General features: G+C 43.3%; 1 protein-coding gene across 2 annotated transcripts in view; it reads left to right on the forward strand.

The window, feature by feature from the left end:
- The window catches only part of fam110b (family with sequence similarity 110 member B), a 55,031-nt gene extending 39,076 nt beyond the window's left edge, over window positions 1-15,955 (forward strand). For both annotated transcript variants that reach the window (XM_044219814.1, XM_044219815.1), the window contains 3 exons: window positions 9,563-10,234; window positions 12,633-13,045; window positions 13,588-15,955. In XM_044219814.1, the coding sequence (XP_044075749.1) occupies window positions 10,112-10,234; window positions 12,633-13,045; window positions 13,588-14,497 (1,446 nt within the window). In that variant the 5' untranslated portion in view covers window positions 9,563-10,111 and the 3' untranslated portion in view covers window positions 14,498-15,955. The remainder of the gene's footprint in view (window positions 1-9,562; window positions 10,235-12,632; window positions 13,046-13,587) is intronic.
- Window positions 15,956-17,190: the final 1,235 nt, after the last annotated feature.

Here is a 17,190-nt window from a genome sequence, read left to right on the forward strand (position 1 = left end):
GTTAGATAACGGGTAGGATTATCATCTCAACGGCATTTATTTGGCAGAAAACCCAAAGTATATATTAAATAAGTAATTAGTCAGTGTACCACAGGACACCTCTATCAAGTACATTCACATACAGCAGCAACAGACACATACAGACACATACAGCGGCAACAGACACATACAGACACATACAGCGGCAACAGACACATACAGACACATACAGCAGCAACAGACACATACAGACACATACAGCAGCAACATTCACATACAGACACATACAGCAGCAACAGACACATACAGACACATACAGCAGCAACATTCACATACAGACACATACAGCAGCAACAGACACATACAGACACATACAGCAGCAACATTCACATACAGACACATACAGCAGCAACAGACACATACAGACACATACAGCAGCAACATTCACATACAGACACACACACAGCAACACATACAGCAGCAACAGACACATACAGACACATACAGCAGCAACATTCACATACAGACACATACAGCAGCAACAGACACATACAGACACATACAGCAGCAACATTCACATACAGACACATACAGCAGCAACAGACACATACAGACACATACAGCAGCAACATTCACATACAGACACATACAGCAGCAACAGACACATACAGACACATACAGCAGCAACATTCACATACAGACACATACAGCAGCAACAGACACATACAGCAGCAACAGACACATACAGACACATACAGCAGCAACAGACACATAGACACATACAGCAGCAACAGACACATACAGACACATACAGCGGCAACAGACACATACAGACACATACAGCAGCAACAGACACATACAGACACATACAGCAGCAACAGACACATACAGCGGCAACAGACACATACAGACACATACAGCAGCAACAGACACATACAGCAACAGACACATACAGACACATACAGCAACAGACACATACAGACACATACAGCAGCAACAGACACATACAGACACATACAGCAGCAACAGACACATACAGCGGCAACAGACACAACAGACACATAGCAGCAACAGACACATACATACAGCAGCACACAGACAACATACACACATACAGACACATACAGCAGCAACAGACACATACAGACACATACAGCAGCAACATTCACATACAGCAGCAACAGACACATACAGACACATACAGCAGCAACAGACACATACAGACACATACAGCGGCAACAGACACATACAGACACATACAGACACATACAGCAGCAACATTCACATACAGACACATACAGCAGCAACAGACACATACAGACACATACAGCAGCAACATTCACATACAGACACATACAGCAGCAACAGACACATACAGCAGCAACAGACACATACAGACACATACAGCAGCAACAGACACATACAGACACATACAGCAGCAACAGACACATACAGACACATACAGCAGCAACATTCACATACAGACACATACAGCAGCAACAGACACATACAGCGGCAACAGACACATACAGACACATACAGCAGCAACATTCACATACAGCAGCAACAGACACATACAGACACATACAGACACATACAGCAGCAACAGACACATACAGACACATACAGCAGCAACATTCACATACAGCAGCAACAGACACATACAGCAGCAACAGACACATACAGCGGCAACAGACACATACAGACACATACAGCAGCAACAGACACATACAGACACATACAGCACATACAGACACATACAGACACATACAGACACATACACATACAGCAGCAACAGACACATACAGACACATACAGCAGCAACAGACACATACAGACAGCAACAGCAACAGCAGCAACACATATCACACAGACACATACAGCAGCAACAGACACATACAGACACATACAGACACATACAGCACATACAGACACATACAGCAGCAACACACATACAGACACATACAGCAGCAACAGACACATACAGCAGCAACAGACACATACAGACACATAGCAGCAACAGACACACAGACACATACAGCAGCAACAGCACATACAGACACATACAGCAGCAACAGACACACATACAGCAGCATACAGACACATACAGACACATACAGCAGCAACAGACACATACAGACACAGCACAGACACATACAGCAGCAACATTCACATACAGACACATACAGCAGCAACAGACACATACAGCAGCAGACACATACAACATTACAGACACATACAGCAGCAGACACATACAGACACATACAGCAGCATACAGACACATACACATACAGCAGCAACAGACACATACAGACACATACAGCAGCAACAGACACATACAGACACATACAGCAGCAACAGACACATACAGACAGACACATACAGACATACAGCAACAGACACATACAGCAGCAACAGACACATACACACATACAGACACATACAGCAGCAACAGACACATACAGACACATACAGCAGCAACAGACACATACAGCAGCAACAGACACATACAGACACATACAGCAGCAACATTCACATACAGCAGCAACAGACACATACAGACACATACAGCAGCAACATTCACATACAGCAGCAACAGACACATACAGCAGCAACATTCACATACAGCAGCAACAGACACATACAGACACATACAGCAGCAACAGACACATACAGACACATACAGCAGCAACATTCACATACAGCAGCAACATTCACATACAGCAGCAACAGACACATACAGCAGCAACAGACACATACAGCAGCAACAGACACATACAGACACATACAGCAGCAACATTCACATACAGCAGCAACAGACACATACAGACACATACAGCAGCAACATTCACATACAGCAGCAACAGACACATACAGACACATACAGCAGCAACATTCACATACAGCAGCAACATTCACATACAGCAGCAACAGACACATACAGCAGCAACAGACACATACAGACACATACAGACACATACAGACACATACAGCAGCAACAGACACATACAGACACATACAGCAGCAACAGACACATACAGACACATACAGACACATACAGCGGCAACATTCACATACAGCGGCAACAGACACATACAGACACATACAGCAGCAACAGACACATACAGACACATACAGACACATACAGCGGCAACAGACACATACAGACACATACAGCAGCAACAGACACATACAGACACATACAGACACATACAGCAGCAACAGACACATACAGACACATACAGCGGCAACAGACACATACAGACACATACAGACACATACAGCAGCAACAGACACATACAGACACATACAGACACATACAGCAGCAACAGACACATACAGCAGCAACAGACACATACAGACACATACAGCAGCAACAGACACATACAGACACATACAGACACATACAGCAGCAACAGACACATACAGACACATACAGCAGCACAGACACATACAGACACATACAGACACATACAGACACAACAGACACAACAGACACATACAGACACATACAGACACATACAGACACATACAGCAGCAACAGACACATACAGACACATACAGCAGCAACAGACACATACAGACACATACAGACACATACAGCAGCAACAGATCAGACACATACAGACACATACAGACACATACAGACACAGCAGCAACAGACACATACACACAGACACATACACACATACAGCAGCAACAGACACATACAGACACATACAGACACATACAGACACATACAGCAGCAACAGACACATACAGACACATACAGACAGCATACAGACACATACAGACAGCAACAGACACATACAGACACACAGACAGCAACAGACACATACAGCAGCAACAGACACATACAGACACATACAGCAGCAACAGACACATACAGCAGCAACAGACACATACAGACACATACAGACACATACAGCAGCAACAGACACATACAGACACATACAGCAGCAACAGACACATACAGCAGCAACAGACACATACAGACACATACAGCAGCAACAGACACATACAGACACATACAGCAGCAACAGACACATACAGACACATACAGCAGCAACAGACACATACAGACACATACAGCAGCAACAGACACATACAGACACATACAGCAGCAACAGACACATACAGCAGCACTTGTGGTCTGCCTCTGTCACCAGATTCATCACACATTCGCAAACATATTAAGTCGCATCTCATATCTACTGCTGCAAATATGATTGTATAAGTGAGCACTACGTCACAGCCACCTACAAAAGAAAGAAATGTAATCTGCCGTTAGGTGAACACAACGGGTGGAAGCGTACGGGAACCAGTTAGTTTGATAACCAGTTGGGACATAACACCGGCGAAAGCAGAGGGAGCTTTTGTGTAACAAAGCCAGCTGAGCTAACGTTAACGGTGCAACATGAAGTTCCACAAAAACAAATGTGAAAAAACAGTTTTGCACATTGGCTTCAGAGCAGGCTTAATGCTCACACAATTTCTCTTGACTGTCCCTCAATATTACAACATTAATCCAACATTGAGTACAATAGACGCTAGCCACATTAGCCCCACAACATGATAATGCCAAGTTCAACAGGCTAACCTGCAAAATAAACAGTGAAGCAACATAAAAATGGCAAAACCTGAAGCTTCCAAGTTCTGATTCGATAACGATCCATCCTTGAGCTTCAGTTTTGAAGTGAATCCTGCTTTGTACGGGCCCTTGTAGCAGTCCAAAGTAAAATGGTTAACTTAGCGCACACACAAAAGAGTTTTCTGGTTGTTGTGGGGACATTTCCATCAAAAATGACGTTAATCCACTGGGTCTTCACTTCCTCGGATGGTGGGACTAGATGAATACTTGTGTTGGTTTTTGCGGCCAACAACAAAAAAATCGGCGGCTTTGCTCATAATGTTACTTTCCACATCTTCATGTGCACAACACCGGAGTCGGTGTTAGCGAGGAAAAGTTACTGGATCTAACTCCAGTTCTCGCAGCACAGTAAAGCACATTAGTTTTAATATGCTAAAACATTTATCACAGTAATGACGGTATTGCAAAATCCGTGGTGTGACAGAATGTGACACCAGTGATGGTGACAAAACCAGTATACCACCCACCCCTACTGGGCACTACCCCCCAGGGATCTGACCTGGGAACACTGAGATGAATGGACCAAAAGCAACACAGACTGCAGTAGTTTTCACCTGGAATGTCTCATTTTTCTATCCGCAGAAAATGCTACAAGCTAACATAAGCACATAGAGGGCACTTGTAAGGAATAAAACATGCAATCCAAATACATCCAATGCGAGTACTTTGGGTGCCTGTCTCAGCTATCCTGCAGCCCACATCTGATTTCTGGTAAACAGAATAATAAGACATTACAATTCATAAAGCCAGAAATGAACAACAGCCAAGTGTTCTTCGGAAAGAATAAGTCTGCAGGCATCTAGGACTGGAACCCTCTCTCTCTCTCTCTCTCTCTCTCTCTCTCTCGTGACTATCATGTGTTAAGAGGGAGAGAGTGTGTGCGTGTGTGTGTCAGCTGATTTTTAGCTTAGATTTTTGAAAGTGAGAAACTAATCACGTGTTTTTCCCATCTGCTAGAGCATGGTATGTCAAAATGAGTTCAATTCAGTATAGTATAATACTAATAAGAAGAAAGAAGAGATGTTGTAGAAAATGTTTGTAGGATATTGCAAGTAGACGAGATTTACTTTGTCCACCTTTCTCTTCCTTTCTCTCCTTCCTCTGTCTGATACTGTGTTCTGCAGGAAATGAGCACGACACATGTTCCTAATCCAAATGAAATCAGTCCTTTGGTGTGTGTGTTTATCTGTGTTGTGTGTTCGTGGTCAACTAGAAACATATGGCCCTGTTCAGTACTGGAACAGCAGAGTAATCGCATAATACATTACACTCACAGATCCTTAAAAAGTTTACAACCTTCATACTACAGAGAGTTAATTTATCTGATGCTTCAGGCCTCTAACAACAGAATATGGTTACAGTATAGGAGTTGGTGAAAAAACTGACAAAATCGTGATTCTCTTTTTCTTCGATTCTGAATTGATTCAAAAATCGAACAACAAACAAAAGAAGCCAAACAGGAGGGTACAGTGCAGCACCCGGCCGGTGTACAGCACACACACACTACAGTTATCTTGTAGTTCATCTTTACTAAAGACAAGCATTTGGGCACATTTTGGATTAAATAACTTAATAATCATGACCTGTGATTGTGGATTAACATGGTTATATGATTTTGCATCATTATAGACTGAATACCAAAGTTTAAACTGTAGAACAGACATTGGTTCATTACAATACAACTGAGAACATGACAGCCACAAATACTGATAAAAGCAAATAACTGAAATCAGAAAAAATTATAAACAAAAGGATAACGTGTGTGCGTAAGTGTGAGAGAATTCTTCAAGACAAGGCTTCTGAAAAAATAGCTCTAAAGCTCTGTGATAAGGAAAGTCGCATGTAGGGAGCCCGTTAATGCTGAGGCGAATACAGGAAGCCAGATGGTCCCCCTGCAGCCTGTTCCTCAGGTCAGTCTTCACCTGTAAATACTGAATTTGTTCCAATATTTGCTACTGACATTTCCCAGGATCACCCCCAGTACGCCCACAAGTGGGGAAATTTTGACAGCGAATTGATGTAACGTTATGGCGAACTCATTGCTTTCGGTGTGTGTGAGTTGGCACAGTGTGGAATTTAAAAGAGGATACTCCCTTTGATAAAGAGGAGTGGCCTACCTTTGAGCTGTTCCGTGTCGTCTCTACTTCTTCTCTGAACTTTGTTGTAATAGGTAGTTAGTGAGACAGGCAGCAGAGCCTTCGTTGCAGCCAATTACAAGGTGTGTTTAACATCATTATTGGTACAAAGGGTAAATGTAATATTGCGACTATACAACAGTTACCAACAAAACAAAAGATATAATCAAAATGTATTTATATTGTTAGGCAATTCACTCTCAAAATACAAAAACTTTTTGCTAGTGTTAGTCACATCAGTAGAATCCTACAAGAGTACCTAGCTGCAGACACAAAATGGCGTCGTTTTTGCGTGGCAGGCCTTACTGTAAAACACAACTTAGAAACTTTATTCAGTGGTTTTGGTTAAAGTAGTGATATGGGGCACTTAATTTGATTAATTTACTGTTTATCAGACCACAAATGAGACAACAATTAGGTTGGAAAAACAATAGACACCAGAGCGGAGTGTTTCTTGGGGGCGGGCCTCACTGATTACTGTACAAAAACACAACTTTATTCACTATATTTTGGTGGAACTGGATCATATTTTATGGGGAAAATATTTTCTGTTTTTCCCTCTGATGTCCTCTGGCTGCTCTGCCTCAATTCTTGGTGATTTACGGAGTTTCCTGATGGAAAGATACCATCATCAAAGCTCAGCTAGCTAGTAGTAGTAGATTTTAAATTCTGTTCTGGATTTTACAGGGAGCCAGTGCAGAGAAGCTAATATTGGAGAAATATGATCTCTTTTCCTAGTTCTTGTCAGTACACATGCCGCAGCATTCTGGATCAACTGGAGAGTCTTAAGAGACTTATTCGGGTCGCCGGATAATAAGGTGTTGCAGTAGTCCAACCTAGAAGTAACAAATGCATGCACTAGTTTTTCGGCATCATTTTGAGACAGGATGTGCCCGATTTTTGCAATGTTACGTAGGTGAAAGAAGGCAGTCCTTGAAGTTTGTTTTATGTGGGAGTTAAAGGATAAATCCTGATCAAAGATAACTCTGAGGTTCCTTACGGTGGTGTTGGAGGCCAGGGCAATGCCATCTAGAGTAACTATATCTTTAGATAATGTGTCTCGGAGGTGTTTGGGGCCACGTACAATAACTTCAGTTTTTTCAGAGTTTAACATCAGAAAGTTGCAGGTCATCCAGGTTTGTATGTCCTTAAGGCATGCTTGAAGTTTAGCTGATTAGTTTCATTTGGCTTAATCAATTCATATAATTGGGTATCATCCGCATTACATTGAAAGTTTATGGAGTGGTTCCTAATAATATTGCCTAAAGCATATATAAGGTGAATAGAATAGGTCCAAGCACAGAACCTTGTGGAACTCCATGACTAACTTTGGCGTGCACGGAGGACTCACTGTTAACATGTACTGTTAACTGTTGTACTGATGAACTGAGATCGATCTGATAGATAGGATTTAAACCAGCTTAGTGTGGTTCCTTTTAATGCCAAATAAATGTTCCAGTCTCTCTAATAGGATGTGATGGTCAATGGTGTCGAACGCAGCACTAAGATCTAACAAGACAAGTACAGAGACAAGTCCATTGTTCGATGCAATTAAAAGGTCATTTGTAACTTTCACCAGTGCTGTCTCTGTGCTATGATGCACTCTAAATCCTGACTGAAAATACTCAAATAAACTATTGTTATTTAGAAAGTCACAACTGATTGGCAACTGCTTTCTCAAGGATCTTAGACAGAAAGGGAAGGTTAGATATACAGTGGTGTGCAAAAGTGTTTTCCCCCTTCCTGATTTCTTATTTTTTTTTGCATGTTTGTTACACTTAAATGTTTCAGATCATCAACCTAATTTAAATATTAGTCAAAGATAACACAAGTAAACACAAAATGCAGTTTTTAAATGGTTATTATTAACGGAAAACAAAATCGACGCTACCAGCAGCTATGTGTGAGAGGCACAAACTGGGGCTACAGTTTTCTGTGTTTTCCAGTGTTCTGCTATTTATACTTGGCGCGGCAGCTGACATACGAAATAGACCTGGAAGTCTTGCCTATTTCGTCACGGTTAGGGAGGGGCCACAGAATTCAGCTGAACCAAACTTTCAAATCCAAGCAGACACATGCAAGCTAATTTTAAACAGAAAAGGCAAAACTCATTATCTAAACTCAAATCATGAATATTCACAGCAAATTTCACTGAAATCTTGTCTGTTGTTTTTGAGACATGTTTCTCTAACATAGCCGCGGACTGCTGTGTGTTACGTCTTCATCCCTCCAGGTACAGTTTGTGTGTTTGTGACTTAGTGAGATGGTGCCATGATGAAGAGGTCTTGACAGGTCCAAAATGAAATGGACCTGTAGGAAACTCATCGAGCATTAATTCATGACTGCAGGTGACCACAAAGAGGTTGAGTGGGCAGCTCCCAGTGGGAATGTTGGCTGTTTCTAGAACACAAACTAGTGTTCTGTACTTTATCCTGCACAAATAAACATTTAAATGTTTGTGTTTATGTCATCAGAAATTATTTTTCTATTTATTAATCATCAGGTACTTTGTGTTCAATTCACCTTTCTTTACACAGTGGTACATTGTAGCATGAACTACACAGCCAATAGGCTGTGTGTGTGTGTGTGTGTGTGTGTGTGTGTGTGTGTGTGTGTGTGTGTGTTTAGCAGGTTATATGGTGTGTTTATATGTGCCTATGCCTGCTTACATACTGGGATCTAAGTGTATTTGTATGTCCTAGCTATTCCTGCTATTGTTGCTAGGTGCATGATGTCACAGCCTAACTCTAACCCCATTGGCTGTTTCTTTCTCTCTCTCTCTTTTTGCCTATTTCAGATAGTGTGGCGAGCTTAAGGGAGAGCTGAAGCGAGGGTGGAGAGGCGGCGGGGCTTTCCTTTCCCACCATCCTCTGGTTTTCCTTCGGCCCTGTGGAAGCACTCATCCACACCACTGCACTGAAACGCACTCATTCCCCCTTTCCATTCTGTCACTGCACTCGTTCTCTCACTTTCTATCCATCTAACTGTCCATCTTGTTTGATGAATAGGTCAGTGGAACCTAAGCACCACGAACCAGTAGAGACCTTTTAGTAAAGATCAGTGAAATCAGTTGTTTAGGTTGTAGAGCTGCTAACCGAGATCATCGTACTCAGGCGATGCAGTAGTCTATTTGAATAGTACTTCACCAGCCCCCCAGCACAGAGTCTGGCTCAGTCCCACAGGGTCCCACAGGTGATGAGGAGGGCCAGGAGATTAATCTCTTTCTAGACTTTCTCTACTCTACCTTGTGTCTTCATGTTTTGGGGGTCCTCCGGTGCCCCCACCCTCTGTCGACCCCCCCGCACCCGCTGCCACCACGGCCGGCCACCCCAGTCGCCTCGTTGTCATGCCGACAGAGACACTGGCTCCAGCCCTGCCAGATAGCAAGGCTGCTGGCCCCGCAACACCCTTCAGTTCCACCGTGCCCCTCCGCATCCTCAATAAGGGCCCTGACTACTTCAGGAGACAGGTACTGTTACATTCCTCTGCAGAATCTGCTGTAAAACAACTAAGGCCGTACCTGAATCAGAATGCTTTGAACGTTCAAGGATTTGTCTCAGTCTGGACTGAGTCAAGGAGAAGGTGGGCAATATCACAAAATATGGTTTCATTATTAAGAGACTAAAGGCAAAATCGTAAAGTGCTTTGTTCGTCAAGGTAGAAAAGCGCTATATGCATGCACTTCATTTACCATTTACCATATTTTATTCAAGCTCAAAATGAATTTTCTAAATAAAATGCTGTGTCTTAATAACCAGTAGATGTCGCAAATAGACTACATTTAGCTACACAGAGCCATTCCAACTAGACAAGACCTGACTATCAAATGTGTGGAGCAATTATATTATGCATTAGTTAAAAACAGTCTACGTCATTTTGTCTCCTCTTTTTTTCTTTCATTATGGTTTTTATTTTAATCACCTCTTTTTTTGTCAACGATATTGTATGGAGATTTAGTCACAGTTATTGTTTAATGAAGTCAGTTTCGTCTCGTCATGTGTTTGTCTTCTCTGAACTAACAAGGCGATTAGCAGAGCTTTAAAACCGAATACACAACTACACGTCATCTACACCAGCTGTGGGAAATTCATCAGTCCTGCCACATTATCTAATCCACTACTGTGAAAACAAAGGTGTACATTACCCAAACTGTCCATTGTACACGTCCAGAATATTTTGCAGAGGTATTTCCTGGGTCAGCTTTGATCATCCTGAGAAGCTGTAAGATGATTAAAAAGAGGACTCCATTTTACATGTAAAAGTCAATTTACTAGTCTCACAGAGTACAACTCAGCCTATGAAAACAATGTATGATGTCTTCTGTGGCTCTGGAGGGAGCTCCACTTGAGTCATCTCAGTTTTAATTTTAAGGACTACAAGTTTATAACAGAAAGCCTGCGTTACAAACTGGGGACATGGAGTTTGAAAGACGTGGACACTAACCAGTTAGAGAGGGTCTAACAAAAGATGCTATGGAGTTGCAGGATCCAGTGTTTTTGGAGCTTGACCCATAGTAAGGACTAAAAGTCAGAATCTCTGTCTCTGCTGCTTCAGCTTCTCTTGGGAACTGTTCTTCTACAATTCTGTCTCTCACAAGTCCCCAAACTTTATAGTGAAGGAAAGGAAGGAGGAAAAATAGAAATTTTGGATCTAGTACGGATACAAAAGCAGTGCTCTCTTTTTCCAAATTAAAAATGTGTCTAACACTTCCTCGCTGCATGAACTTTTGGGATCATTCTTATGTAAGTTAACATGAGGCTGTAACTGTAACACATAATTTCTTAACTTTAAGTGCAGACATTCATACACCATCATTCTTTTTAGTCTTGTGCATATTTTAATGGTTCTAGACCGTTTCTGAGATTGTGTTGTTATGATGTTAGTCTGACCTGAGGACAGACACAGCATCTCGTTCAACTTGTCTAACACATGAAATACACGCAGCCCTAAATATGCAACGTGCAGCGCAGTGCAAACATTCACTGAGGACAATGTGCTAAACAGGGCCGAGCATATACAGAGGTCAGGGGAGTTCATCGTCCGGATGGTTGAAGGGAAGTTAAGGTTTTTTCGTGAGCCCGGGTCAGTCCACTTTAGCCGCGCCAAGCTGTGGAGACGTTTCCACTACACCCTCACAGCAGCGGAGGGCCTGCTGCTGCTCCATATTAAAGGGTTTTCACTGGCGAACCAGCTGGATGCTTTTATTATGAAGACATTACAGGAAATGCAATGTGTTTGTCACCAAGTTAGAGTAGCTTCACTAGCGGTGCTATTCTGCTCTAATCAGCCAGATATGGACATATTCTGCGCTATTCGGTCAACAGATCAGCTTTAAATATCGCAGGGAGGAACATTACAAACAGAAACAGCCGCTCTTATTCTGGTTTGTGACCAGCATACCTCCAACACGTCATCAAGGTACACAACTTTACCTTGGTGTGTGGTCTATTCACAGCATGGCTCGGCACGACTGTCAGCTGTAGATACATTCTGTGAACATGGTGGCTCGGTGGTAGTGCTGTCGTCTCACAGCGGGGAGTCCTGTGGTTTGACCCCTGCCTGACCGATTGAGTCCTTGCGTGTTCTCCTCATGTCCTCATGGTGCATCCGTGTCCAATGTCCAAAGACTTGCAGGGTTAGGTGAAACTCTAAAATAGGTTTCATTGTGAGTGTCAGTGGTTGATCTGTCTACTAGTTTTAGCCCTGATAGGTTTCCAGCCTGTTCTGGGTGCCCCCTGCCCCTCTCCTAATGTTGGGTTTGCTCCAACCCTGGATACGCAGGGATGAGCAGATAGGAGACGTGTAAATATAGAAAATGGTCGAGTGTTGTATTCATTAACATATATTATTTTTAATCTGTGTCTCAGGTGGAACCTAACCCAAAGCGCCTCAGTGCTGTTGAGAGGCTAGAAGCTGACAAGGCCAAGTATGTCAAGAGCCAGGAAGTTATCAACGCCAAGCAGGAGCCAATCAAACCACCCGTGCTGGCCAAGCCTCCTATCGGTCACGCCCTCCTGTCCAAGAGAGGCTCTGGGATTGGTGGAGGAGGAAATGGAGGCGGGATACCTTTCAAAGCATCCAATAACAACGCCAAGTCAGACACATGTGCAACAAGCAGCGGCAGCAGCAAACGGGAGAATTTAAACCTGGAGATCCTAAAAAATCTGCTAAACTCATCGTCCTCTTCAGGAGCAGGATCTGAAGGTCTAGGAGGTGGAGCTAAGAGTGCTGTGATGATGAGGTCGTCAGGGGGAATGGCCAGGAGTTGGACACCATCAGGGTAAACTACTATGCTATGCTTACATCTTGTGTAAATTACTGCTTTAACATTTAGGCAATGATTATGAGCTGCTTTTGTGTTCAAACATGTCTACTGCAAATGGGTCACCTTGACTGAAATTTCCCAAATGTTCCCAAATGCTCATTGTATATCCGATGTATCCTTGTATATTTTACCTAGGCAATAACATGGCTGAAACACCTTGAGGTAGAAAGGCAGGGGGAAAGCTAGAGGGATGCTGGAGCAATAATCTAACAGAGCTGTGAGGGTGGTGGCAGTATCACTGGTCATGGGGTTACCATGGGCACCAGTCTGGGTTTAAATGCATTTTTTGAATTTGTGAAAGAGGCAAGTCTAAGCTTAAAGGTTGTTTAGTTGCTCTTTATGTCCAAAAGTGTGCAAGTGCGGGGAGGTACAGTATTCGAATTCAGCCTGTTGTTTGTCCACACTCTCTGAATCAGCCATCACCCCACACTTGATTTTGTCTTGACACCCTTTTCTACTGCATTGCATGTGTTTATCTTTCTGTTTTCTGCTCCTAGAATGCCGTTAACCTACCGATCTACAATGACGCTTAATGAGCAACCACCAGACTCAGCTCCCAGTCCAAGCACCTCACACTCCCTCCGATCCTTCTCCCATTCCCTGAAGGTCCCTCCAGTCAACAGCGGGGGACGTCGCAGTCCACAACAGGGAGGAAACCTCAACCTTAGCAGACGAGTCCTGGACGAGAGGGGAGGTGACGGAGGAGTTATCAATCGATCTCGCTCCCCACTACCACCATTGCTCACCTCCCACTCCTCCTCCGACCTCCTTCGCCTGTGCAATGGCAAGCCACTCCGCATGGCGCGATCCAGCAGCTCCTCAGCTCCACCTCTCCCTCCAAAACCCAACCCTGCCTCCCTCCCTCCTCCCGCGCTTTCCTTGTCGCTGCCTCCCCCTCGTCCAACTCCATCCCCCTCGCCCTGTGACAACACCACCCCGCAGTCGCTACCTTGTGATTTCGGAGACCCTTCCAATACTTCAACCGATCCCAACCTGGAGCTTGAGCTTGGTTCATCCGTGGCTCGTCGCTCCTCGCTACACAGATCTAAATCAGACCTGTCAGACCGGTACGCCCGGGCTGGAGCTGACGTGGAGCGCTTTTTTAACTACTGCGGCATTGACCCCGAGGAGCTGGAGGCAGTCGGTCCGGAGAACTTTGCACGGGCTAACTCTGATATCGTCAGCCTGAACTTCCGATCAGCCTCTATGATCTCCTCCGACTGCGACCGGTCGCGGCAATCCTCCAACGATGGACTGTCAGACGCGGACGAGGGCGAGGACGAGGACGAGGAGGCCGGGGAGCGTGTTCCATATGGTATCTCAGCTGTGGAGCGAAATGCAAGAGTCATTAAATGGCTGTACAGCATCAAACAGGCGAGAGAAACGCAAAAAGTCTCACATGTTTAGGACAAGCACTACAGTGGATTGGATGTACTGTAAACTACAGACAAACTGCCCCATGTTTCAGAATTGATCATTGGACCAGAATTTCTCACAGGTTTAGAGACTGTGATCTTGAGGCTGAACTGAAAATTTGTCAAAATGTATAGATGGATGAATGAATAGAGGGAAGAGAAAGTTTGAAAAAATTTAGTTTAGAAATGAATGAAGAGACGAGGAAAAGGACTCTAATCCTCCTCGGTTTAGAACAACATGAACACAACAGAAAGGAATAAAACTTGGACAGTTATATGAACAACATGTGCAGTCTGGAGAGACAAACAAACACAGGACATGTATGAAAACGAACTAGTTAATTTCTCTATGGACACTGTATAATTACAATTACAAAATACAATTTACACAAAGTGCAAAATGCACTAGGATCATCCAAGGACCCATAAAGTGTCCGCCTCGCTACAAAGGGTTATAGGCCTTTCTCACAGAGAACATTTTAGCTTGTCAAACACAGATTTGACTAACATTACATTTAGGCGTAGCCTGGTTTCAGACCTCTGCATCATCGCCCACATCTCTTGATTTGTTCAGCGATTCAAATAGATCTGGTTTCGTGCTCATGCACAAGTGTTGACTAATCAAAGCATTGTAAGTGGGATTATGAATGGGACATCATCTTCCTACATAGCTACCTAGCTACATCTGTAAAAAATACCAACATGTTGTTGTAAGTGGACTTACAGAAATAATAACTCTGACTGGGAATCCACATTAAAAGTGAGATGTAGCGTTTTGTCTGTTCAGTCCACATGGACTGCAACCTACGTTCTGCCGTCTCTGTCCTCAGAAGCAGCTGTCCTGTCAACAGCTCCTGAGGAGCAGAGAGGACACCGGCCAGCCAGGCTGTCTTCACCAGGCAGTCGCACACGTGTGTCTCTGAGTCAGTGTGGATTGATACACGTGATAAAATCGAAGCGTTCATGTTCCGTGCGTCGGGCGAGTGACAGACGTCAAAACGCTTCTAAAAACGCTTTCTATGTGGATTGACCTTAAAATCAGCGTATTTATTCGATCGATGTCAGGGCTGTCACTTTGTCACAAAATCAAGTTGTCTCACTGAGTGAAAAAGCTAACAGGTGACTTCAGATTTTGCAAACAGCTTTACTTTTACCCACATTTTTTACATCTATGGTGTCAAAATTCTTCCTCACATTACTTCTCAGGTGGTTTGGTGTCATGATTATCCGTTCAGCACTTCACTAGTTTCCTCCATTTTGTGTTAGCAAAGAGAGCAACAATAGCCTAGTTTACTGATAGGTCAGAGCCAGGAATGCCTTCTGCTGCAGTACAAGGCAGGGCCTGTTGCACTTATAGACTGAATTTTTAATACATTACAGATCAAATATACATTTTTTATCCTGCGATTGAACGGCACTTTGAATTTCAAATAAAAAGTGACATCCCTAATCGGCTTAATGTTTGCCCCTCATAGCAACTGGTACCATAGTTTCTGTGTAAACTGAAACGTGCTACTGATTGGTCAGGGCAAAACAAAATAACCGCCCACCCTCAAAATGAAATGGCAATTCAGTGTGATTATCAGACTCTTTTTGCCTTTGGCACTGTTCATGCTGCTTCACAGACATGGCTTACGAGCACATCTCAATGGAGATGAGACACCACTGACATCATTAGTTCCACGTGTCCTTTTCCTGCAATGACAAGTCAAAATGTCCACCTTGAGAAAGGCCTATGTCACAGTGTTGATCTCTCAGTTTAAACAAACTTTGAAAAAGGTCCTGACATCTTTGAAAAATACATACTGAACTCTGTCAAAAAAATTAGAAATCACTTTGGAAAGTCAGTGATGCTAGTACACTGCGCAACCGTAATGAGTCAGCTCAGTGAAGTTACTTGATACAGGTGACTGTTAAAGGAAAAATGTATCAATTCAGCACTAACGTAATCAGTGAAAAAGATTAGATTATTAATGAATCAAGGTGTTAACTATGACACTGCAAAATGTTGAGAAACTCAACATGAAACAAATGGTGGTAAGCTAGCTTTCACTAAGCTTTAGCTCTTGATAAGCTAGATATTGTAATTGCTAAATGAAGGCCTTGGAGTGTGTGATTACTGAGCGATGAAGGAAACAGAGGACATTGACACTGAGTGGTTTGGACAGATACGCACATAATATAAAATAGAATCTCTCAAGCATACTTATCCATACAGCATTAAGGTTACTTATGCTGATTAACAAATTTGTTATCAACCTGTTCATGTCAACCTACAAAACACTGGAGAGTTTTAGTGTCATGTGATATGGTTATTCAGAGGCTGTTCCACACTGATGAGAACCCTGACATTTATCATTCAAATGTCGAATACAGGCAGAGCGGCTAAAGCTCCTGCCTCCCAATAAGGAGATCGTGGGTTCGTAGGATCGATTCCCGGACCAGACCAACATCACACAATCTCTCTGGGTGGAGTCTGCATGTCCTCCCCGTGTTACCGTGGGTTCTCTCCGGGTTCTCCGGCTTCCTCCCACCGTCCAAAGACATGCATGTGTAGGTTAATTGATAACTCTAAATTGCCCGTATTGAATGAATGTGAGAGTGAATGGTTGTCTGTCTGTCTGTGTCTGTGTTAGCCCTGCGACGAGGTTGGCCACTGTCCAGGGTGTACCCTGCCTAAGGCCC

Source organism: Siniperca chuatsi, linkage group LG13 (genome assembly GCF_020085105.1).
Source record: "Siniperca chuatsi isolate FFG_IHB_CAS linkage group LG13, ASM2008510v1, whole genome shotgun sequence".
Classification (NCBI taxonomy): domain Eukaryota; kingdom Metazoa; phylum Chordata; class Actinopteri; order Centrarchiformes; family Sinipercidae; genus Siniperca; species Siniperca chuatsi.